Genomic DNA, 9,852 nt, shown 5'->3' with positions numbered 1-9,852 from the left:
GACGTTTAAAAAGGTTGGTCAATAAATTTACATGGTCAAATGATTAAAAAAAAAAAAAACCCGTGCCTTTTGTTCCAGTAGGCATCACTAAATTGGACGGTCGGTTATCTGCTTCACCTTCAAGCTGACAAATTAATCGAACGGTGGAAGATCGCCCCCCAGTTCGCAAAACCATTGACTCCAGTGACGAGACCGCGAGACTCCTAGGTGGGACCGGTGGACTTGACCTCCCACGTGGCGAAACGAGACGGCGTCGTCCACGCCGCCTCCTCCGCCGGATCCGCGGGCACTGACGTGGCGCGAAGACCCGGTTTTCTACTTTCCCGTCGTCCCGGCGGCTCGACAGGTTGGCAAGGGACGCGTGTCGTTCTGTGGACTAGTCTGGACCACACGTTCGGGAGACTTCCGCGGAGTGGCGGCCTTCTGGATACGGAGCCGGCGGAATTACCTTCGCAACCACGGCTCGCACGTGCGAGGTGCTGCTTTATTTATAGGGGTGAGCAATCTTTTTCTCCTACTTGCGAAAGAAGCTACGGTTTTTTCTCCTTTGTGCGTTGAACCTCGTTTTTGCGGACGGCAGAGTCAATACGTGGGCGACGCGTGCTAGGGGCGGCCGCTTGTTTGGGGCCAGAAAAGGTGTACTTTTGGAAGGAAGCTCTGTAATTACGGCATGATATCATAAAATATTAAAGTTATAAATATTAAATATTAAATGGCAGTCAAATAAAAGATTGGATATTGTTAAGTGCCACAAAGTTTTCTTCTTAATTTTAAGTTAATAATTCTTGAAAAATAAATTATAGGATGCCATGTAAGAGAAGGTCGTGCATTGTATAGCCTAGTCCTATCTTTGTATTCATTTGCAGCATTCGTGAGAATAAGAAGTCATAATCCATGGCAGTCTAAGATCGATGATATATAGACCTATTTCTTAGTGTCTATAGCATAGTTAAAACTAAAATTTGAATAAAATAATAAATTATGATAACAAAGATTGATATAGCTATGGTTCTTTAAAGATCCAAATTATCATATTATTAACTCTTGTCTAAATTAATACTTTGCTTTATCTACCAGCAAATGAGGAAAAATGGTGGCAAATATATTTATACCGAATTTCTAACTTTGATTACTCACCGCCAACTTTTGAAAAATTTTCAATAATTTTGATTATATCATAAAATTATATCGCCATCTTTTTGTAGACAAAAATAGTGCACCCACTTATACCATTATATGAATCTCTAACACTTCATCTTTAACCAGCGCAAAATATATGTGTACGCACTTCTTAAATATACTTGGCAATGAATAAGTATAAAATTACTAGAGCACTGCAGAGACTACAAGTAAGACCAAGATATTAAAGGAAAACACTGAATGAATATGCTGTTAGCAATTCACAATTGAGATTTTATTAGAATTACAAAGCCACAAAATATTAAGACATTCTCCTATTACATCCTCAAAGAAAGAATAAATTCATATATCCCCAAGTTAAGAACTTATATAAATCAAAAGGTTGAGGGGGAAAATGATAGGAAATTCTAAAACTCCCCCGTTTGCATCATTTTCGTCTCCTCTTTCTATTTCTCCCCTTCCTTTTTTAATAAATTGCACACTTAAATTGATCTCTTTTTTCTACAAATTTTCTTCTCTTTTGAATTCTTAAACTTCTTGTTGCATGAACCAATTGTCCTCTAAGTTCCACAAATTCTCTCCCCACCCGCCTTGCTCAAAGTCAAACATTTCCCGGTTCTCGTACCACCCTCCGTCCAACTGAGCAAACCCGGCCTGGATGCCGTCGCCGCTCTTATTCTCACCTCCCTGAATACAGCCAGGATAATTATGATAATCGCCCGTGAACGAGTCCGAGGCGGGAGGTGACGAGAAGTGAGTCACGACCGAGTCAGACGAGTTCGACCCGGCCGGGGCAGAGGCCGAGCTCTCCGGGCAGGGCCAGGCCTGCCCGGGCTGCTCGGTCGGGCAGTCGGGCAGGGGGTTGGAGGCTTGGAGGGAGCTGCCCGAGGCTGCCCGGATGCGTTCGACGAGGCGAGGCATCCAAATATAGCGCATGGCGTCTTTGAACTTCTTGCTGTTGACGTCGCACTGGAGCTGCTTGGCTTGCTTTTGCACTCTGGTCCTCCAATAATTCTTTATCTCGTTGTCGGTCCTCCCGGGAAGGTGCTGTGCTATTTTCGACCATCTGTTGGTGGATTCCAAAAGGTGATCAGCCAAAGAGGAGAAAAGGAATTTTGAAAAGAGGAAGCGTGTAGACTTGGACGGTGTGAAATTGTCTCCTAACTTTCTAATGAGTATTTTATCTCGAAGCCACTTGCGAATGCAAGCAGTCATGCGAATCATCATCGTGCACATTATGTAGTCTATGCGACAGGAGTGTATCTTGTTCATGAAAGAATGATTAATCTTTCTTTGACCGAAAACAATGTTATGCCAATGGACATCAAAGATATTTTGTGTAAAAAAAGATTAAACATTCTTTTCGAATCCAGTCCCATAGGCTGAAACAGTACATGTATTACAGCTATGTGTGTGTGCACAAGCACCGAATACTTTATTGGCCAATTTACAATGTCATTGATTGATAAGAACACAAGTGGCAGCTCCTATGGAAGAGGTTTTATTGTCAACCTCTCAATAAGATGATTCTATAAGCTACCACATGTGATTTTGGTAACCATGCTATGAGGTCATGTACTTTCTGTTCATTAAGAAGGACATGCAAGTTAAATCAGTAGTCGACACATGTAAAGTGTGGACAGGAGCAACTTTGTCATTGCTCCCACCCCAAAAAAAAAAAAAAAGGAAAAGAAAGGAAAAAAAATGATATAAGTTTCTAGAGGAAGCGTGTTGCATTGTAGTTGTTTTGCGTTACGTGATTATGATGTTCCACCAAGACATGTGGCAGTGCATTGTGTACTATGAAAAGCTAGCCAATAACATCAAAGGACTATGTCAATATGAATGTGCACGAAGTTTCACCAAAAAAGAAAGGACTGTACACAAACAAACAGGAATCCAGGGATCTCAGAAAGATAACAGGGAATAATTTTGGCTAGAAACTAGAAATCAACCACAGTAGTTTCACAAGTATTTACATCACTATGTAACAGATGCTGATGGTATGATTACCTGTTTCCCCAACGGGAGTGGAGCTCTAGGATAAGGAGTTGTTCTTCAGGAGTAATGTTTCCACGCCGGACATCCGGCCGGAGATAGTTGAGCCACCGGAGCCTGCAGCTCTTGCCTGTCCGTTTCAGCCCTGTTCCATTGGAACATGACAAACTTACATTAGTAGAAGAATCTCATATGTTTAATATGAACAAATCTGATGCGAACCTTTAGCTAGGTCTATGAGCATAACATAAGGCGTGGATAATCTTATCCATGTTTTTTTTATTGTTATATCGGAGCATGCGTGCCTTGGTTAATATTTTATTCATAATGAATATGAGAGAGAGAGAGAGAGAGAGAGAGAGTAATTGATTTTGAGAAAACCCATCTGTTTAATTCTACTAAATTTAGCTGAAACCGCAGGTTTGTAGGCCATGTTATGGATGGTACAAATATCTAAACTATGCATGCCTAAGAAGGCCCACCTTCTTATATGATCAATATGCCATCTCTTCTAATGGCAGAGTATAAACATCTTTGTATCTTATCTTCCTCTTGTTACCTATGGATACTTTCAGTAAAAACTAGGAAAGTTCATCCTAAAATATCATTTACGTACTCATATATCTCCTCTCTCTGTGGTGTTGCACTGCTACTCTGGTTTATGAAATGGGTCATGGCCAAAACAGAAGGGAGGAGGATTCTAAAGATAGCAGGGAGTTATTAACAAGACAAGGAGGTAGTAATCGAAATCGGTCGTGATGATCTCTAGCTCATACCTGCACAACGGGCGAGAGTGTTCCATCGGCCATCGCCATGGACAGTGATGTAGTTGATGAGTTTAAGGTCTTCCTCCACAGTCCAAGGGCCTCTTCTGAGGTCCATCTCCTCCTCACTTGGTGGTGTTGCAGAGCTGAGCACCCTTCCATGGACTTCCATTCCTACTCCCTACCAGTTCTCTCTCTGACTTCTCTGTTAAATAGGGAGATATATATAGAGAAAAGGAGAGATTCTGGTAGATAGATAGACTGGGAAAGATAGGGAGCTGAGGGTGCGATGGATGGGGATGGGATTGGAGTTGAAAGATGGGAAGAGTGGAGGGGTATTATAGAAAGGGCGAGAAAAGAGACATGTGATGGAAGTGGGAAGAGGAGGCCGAAATGAGATTGGTTTAAGCCTCTTTAATTAATCCGGAAGTGGAGGTCTTAATTTGGAAAAGCTAAACGGTGTGAGAAGGGTTTGAAGTCTGATTTTTCTTCCCTCCTCCCCTGTTTTCTCTGTTTTCCTCTCTCTCTCTCTCTCTCTCTCTCTCTCTCTCTCAGGCTTCTCGCATCCTACGTGTATAGCCTCAGTCCTTGCTCTGGAGTTTGGACTAATCTTCACAGTTCACACTTGTGGGCATTGGCTATTTGTTTTTAATATTTTACTGGCCCCGGTGACAAATGTGGACCCACTTCATGTTCTTACTGCTGGCTTTCGAGTGTAGCCAACAATTCTTTTTGAGACTCCTTGAAGCATGTAGGAAGAGATATTATTGTATTGAATATATGTCAGGAATTTTTGGTGGCCCTGATAAGGACTTACAATGATAACATCCAATCTAGGTCTATTCCTAGATAGAAGGCTTAGTGCCTATTTTCTAATGTAATTGGATTTTATTGGCAGTGAAACTAAAATATTATCCATTGCCGCTGATCTCGGGACGCCGATGCACACTATCTCAATGGACCTACAAGATAACAGACAAAGATGAGAGCTCATCGGATTGACTCTGGCCAGACTTTCCGATGCTTAAGTCAGAAAGGATTTTAAATGAAAATGTAGAAATAAGAAACAGAGAGATAAAGTTTCCCCAAGCTCGGATGATTTTTTTTATTTGCTTTTTTGCGAAGGACCTCGCGACGAATCATATCCCAACAAACTTAGAATTGTACCATAACAAACTGCTGACATGGCATAACACTCTTAGGGGGTGTTTGGTATGAGGTGATCGTCTCAGGATCAAGGGTGATGTAGGTGAAGGTGATGAGATCACCGCGTTTGGTTGCACCACGGTGATCCTACGTGGCGGTAATCCTAAATCACCTCTACTCCTCAAATCACTACCTAACCCGATGATGGGATACCCATCCTTGAGGTCAGAAATCCAAGATCACCCCAGGGCAGTGATCCTGGGTTGAAAGTTAAAGACAAAAATATTCCTCAATTTAGGAGAAAAATTGATATACCAATATACCATCAATATATTATGTCAATGTTATATATATATATATATATATATATATATATATATATATATATATATATATATATATATATATATATAATATTATGTTGATATTATATATTATATTAATAATATATACTATATTATAATATATTACTAATCATATTATTATTGAAGGATAATTTTAAATTATAGTAGAAATATATTATTATATTTTATATTTATATAATGAAAATATTTAATATATTACTCCTATATTTACCTTATTTTTCTAATCAAAATAATTATTAGTATTAAAAAATCTATTATAAGTATAAATAAAAATATTAATTCTATAATGAAAAATAACATATTTTATAAGATTAATAATTTATAGGAGTAATAAATATATTTTTATAGAATATATTAATAATTAATATATTGATAAATATATTAATATCTTATTATAATATATTTTATATGATTAATAAATATATGATAAGGACTACTAAAAGTAGAATATGTGACAAAATTATGGAGCTATTATAGGAATTAGCATATTGACTTATATTTTTTATTCATGAGAATTAAAAACACATAAAAAATCCATCTAAGATGTATCAGGGGTATTTGTGGTATTATGTGGTCGGTGATCTTGGATCCCCGTATCATACCAAACAAGTTACTTATAGATACCCGAAAATTTTTAATCACTGGACCATAGCCTACCAAACACATTGATCTTAGATCACGGAGGATTAGATCACCCCCGCATTCGGATTACTGGAGATCTTGAATCATCATGGTGATCCCGTTGGGGTTACCAAATGCCCCTTAGGGACGTATTGTAATAACCCGAGACGTGGTGAAATTGCTGGAGCTAGTGCAAAATTGAAGTAGAGGGACCAAGCTGCTTCCTCCATGGGAAGGTTTTGCTTTGCTCGAATCAGTGGTTAAGGTCACCGAGCTGAGCTAAGAGATATCGGTCTTGGAGATCAGTCATCTCAAATCTATGGTCAGCCCACTTAGGTCCGACCAGAATACCTTGGAGAGTTTTCGGATACATCTAGTCTGCTATATAATCGGTGAGCTGGATGAATCTCATCGTGCCACATCACCTTGGTCATTCGATACTACAAAACTATCTTTTAATTAATTTGGATCCTTTTTTAACATTCTTGTTTGCTTATTTAAGTTGATAATGATTTGTTAGTTTCATCTTACTCATCATCAGTTTTGCTGCTTCTTTTGCGTAGTAAGTTCACCAGGGTTAAATATCTGGTATGTGCTGCAGAGTTGACATCATTTTGGGAGGTTATATGTTTGTGTGCTCTACCATCTTATTAGACACATATTTAAGTGCGATCTATAACACAATGTTTATTGATTCAAAAGCTTTTAAGTAAAAGAATTCTCATCTAGTATACGTAGATCACCTCCAAATAAATGGGACTTCCCCCAGACCAGGCATGAGAGACGCAACGACTATATCAGCAAAGGCCGCCATATAAACAATAAAGGCCGCCATATAATAAGCAATTCATTCAGAATCTTGAGCCTTCATGTCATTAATATTACATCATACATGCAGCACTACTCTACTAATGCTAGTGTATCTTCCGACAAACCTTTTTAGATAAAATTTTAGATTATTACAAATTTATAGAAGAACCATGTGGGTGTGTATTTAGTTCCACTGTGAAGATCCGTGCGGACGTGTGTTTAGTCCCACATCGGTTATTCGCTGGGTAGATCTTGGGTATTTATACAGGATCAAGGAACCCAAATAATACCTTCCGGCTAGCCATTTTGGGTGAGGTTCTGGGTTGTTACAAATGGTATCAGAGCGGACCCGGCCCATAACCTATGTGGACTAGAGGACACTGCAGCACGGATATATTGGGGCTGACCACGGGTCGATCGTGATGTTTGTGATTAGATTTGAATAGATTTGAACCCTTAGCCTGACAAGGACGTCAGAGCTTGAACGGGGAAAGTATGTGAGGAGCCGTGCGGGCGTGTGTTTAGTCCCACATCGGTTATTCGCTGGGTAGATCTTGGGTGCTGACCACGGGTCGATCGTGGTGTTTGTGATTAGATTTGAATAGATTTGAACCCTTAGCCTGACGAGGACGTCAGGGCTTGAACGGGGGAAGTATGTGAGGAGCCGTGCGGGCGTGTGTTTAGTCCCACATCGGTTATTCGCTGGGTAGATCTTGGGTACTTATACAGGATCAAGGAACCCAAATAATACCTTCCGGCTAGCTATTTTGGGTGAGGTTCTGGATTGTTACATCCACAGTGTGCAGATCGTGGATATTTTTACAGGATCAAAAAATCAAAATAACACCTTTTTGGCTGATCTTTTTGGGTGTGGACATCAGTTATTACAAAATGTTTCAGAGTGGATCTAGCCTATAGCTTATCGGCTCGTTTGGTTCACGGAAAAAGAAGAGAGGAAAGTATGGTCAACGGAAAAATAATGAGATGCCTCTTGTTTGGTTGGAGTTTTCAAAGGAGAGAGGCGGGAAAGTTGTATTTCATGGGAATATGATTTCCATGTTTCATGGAAAAGTCTTTCTGATAAAAAACATAGGAAAGTTACTTTTCCGTGAGCTGGAAATCACTCCATTTTTATTTTTTCTCAAAAAAGCCCTTCATCATTAAAGAGACATTAAAGACCTAATTTTTATTAAGTATATAATAGAAATTATACATAACTTTCTCAGGAAAGTGGATGGTCAACCAAACATAAGCACTCTGTAAATCTGTCACTTTCTCATTATCAACCAAACATACCAAAAGTACTTTCCCACGCATCCTCTTCCCAGAAATCTGCTTCTCAAGAATCATATTCCTAGAAGAAAAAATGATTTCCGCGAACCAAACGAGCCCTATATGTGTTAGGAAATACTATATTACAAATCTATTTGAATTGACTATGAATTAATTGTTATATTTTTGATCAGATTTAAATAAATTTCAATACTTAATCTAATGAATATCTCATGGTTTAAACTAAAAAAGTATGTAAGATCTGAGAATCCATACAGATGTATGTTTAATCCTACATCAGCTATATATCATATAGATGTTAGATACTTATAAAGGATAGGGTTAATGTATAAATATAATTTATTTGGACCGGAATAATTAGAGGCCACCCCAAAGTCTCTCTTTGCCACGAAATGAGGATGAAAGTGACGGTGGAGTTTGGGAGATGGAGTTCCGCGAGTACGGGCTTCGGGTCAAACACGAAGACCTCAACGCACGTTTCAAAATCCAAGTACCTCCAAAATGAAGACATAAAGAAGGACGGGAAGGCAAGCACCATGACAAAGAAAAGTCGGCCGAGGGTAGAATAAAATATGAGTTGATGGAAGTTTGAAGTATATTTCTGTGTTCCCTTGTGGCATTACTGGGGGAGTTTCTTGCCATCCCTCCTTTTTACTATTCGAGAGTGGGAGGCAAGAAAACGAAGAGAAAGTGAATGGGGTTGAAATGTGTTCCATGTTCAAGTACTGGGTCATTGTCTCATAGTAATGGAAAATAAATAAGCGAAGAAATACAATCTTTCGAAGAATAATCTAAAGTCTCAAAATTCTTTGTCCTTCGTAGACTAAGATCCTAATGGTTAGTGGTAATTATTTGGTTTTGTTAATTTAGAGATTGAATTTTAAAGTGAAGAAATTATACAAAGTGCCAACCAACCTTAACCGATTGACTTATCTCTTTACTTGGAAGGGATCCAATTTTCAAACCCTAGTGGTAGAATGATGCCATATTAAGAGAAAGTAGTAATGAATGAATTATAGTTGATGCTATGGTGCGCCTTCTAATAGCTAGAATGTTCGTTGATTTATTGGTCAAAATTAGTAGATTACATAGTGATAACTTTTAATCTAGCTTGAACATTACGCAACTGATGCATCATCTCATATTTTGATAATTATAATAATGTAATATCGAAATAGAGTTAATGCTAGGGTCTAGCCTACAAAAATGGAAGTGTTAAAACAAGAAAAGATGCATTGATTGCTCATGATTGCAAAAGTAGTAGCTAGAAGTGATGATCTAATTTGATATAGCACTTGGACTAGCACAAACAAATTAAATCACTTTGGCTACTTCTTAATTCAGCATTGTTGCTACATTATTGGATCACAAATCCCTAGCCATATACTATTTCATATGATGTCTGCTTAAAGGATAAAAAATGCCAAAATAGTTGGCTTACTAAGTTTTGCAGCATCAAATTAGAGACAATCAATTAGAAAAGAAATTTTAAGATCAAAACAGTAGCCGATCAATCTATTGTGGCTTATTATCAAGCTTGCTAATTAAAAAAAAAAATGAAAAGAAGTCTATAACAATGAGAATGATAGCTAACTTGCATGACAGAAACACATCTATAACTACTCCTTAATTATTGAATTATAATATTTTTTATTGAATGTTAGCCCAATCCTTCTCAGCAACATAAGCTTTATCCATCATTATCAAACAAGCAT

General features: G+C 38.4%; 1 protein-coding gene across 1 annotated transcript; it reads right to left on the bottom strand.

Moving 5' to 3' along the window:
* Positions 1 to 1,363: 1,363 nt before the first annotated feature.
* On the bottom strand, positions 1,364 to 4,297 carry LOC103699977 (transcription factor MYB2-like). The gene is made up of 3 exons (XM_039121176.1): positions 3,915 to 4,297; positions 3,154 to 3,283; positions 1,364 to 2,206 (listed from the first exon to the last, which is right to left on the bottom strand). Exons 1-3 carry the CDS (start codon positions 4,072 to 4,074, stop codon positions 1,669 to 1,671), a joined length of 828 nt encoding a protein of 275 aa, XP_038977104.1. The 5' UTR covers positions 4,075 to 4,297; the 3' UTR covers positions 1,364 to 1,668.
* Between the last annotated feature and the right edge of the window lie 5,555 nt (positions 4,298 to 9,852).

This window comes from Phoenix dactylifera, chromosome 1 (genome assembly GCF_009389715.1).
Source record: "Phoenix dactylifera cultivar Barhee BC4 chromosome 1, palm_55x_up_171113_PBpolish2nd_filt_p, whole genome shotgun sequence".
NCBI lineage: Eukaryota > Viridiplantae > Streptophyta > Magnoliopsida > Arecales > Arecaceae > Phoenix > Phoenix dactylifera.
This window is presented reverse-complemented; position numbering and strand designations above follow the sequence as displayed.

Excerpts from the sequence above, each read along its gene's own strand:
- LOC103699977 (XM_039121176.1), bottom strand. The coding sequence starts at position 4,074 with ATGGAAGTCCATGGAAGGGTGCTCAGCTCTGCAACACCACCAAGTGAG. Across the intron at positions 3,284-3,914 it reads CACTCTCGCCCGTTGTGCAG|GGCTGAAACGGACAGGCAAG; the intron begins GTATGAGCTAGA and ends CCAATGGAACAG. Across the intron at positions 2,207-3,153 it reads CACTCCCGTTGGGGAAACAG|ATGGTCGAAAATAGCACAGC; the intron begins GTAATCATACCA and ends ATCCACCAACAG.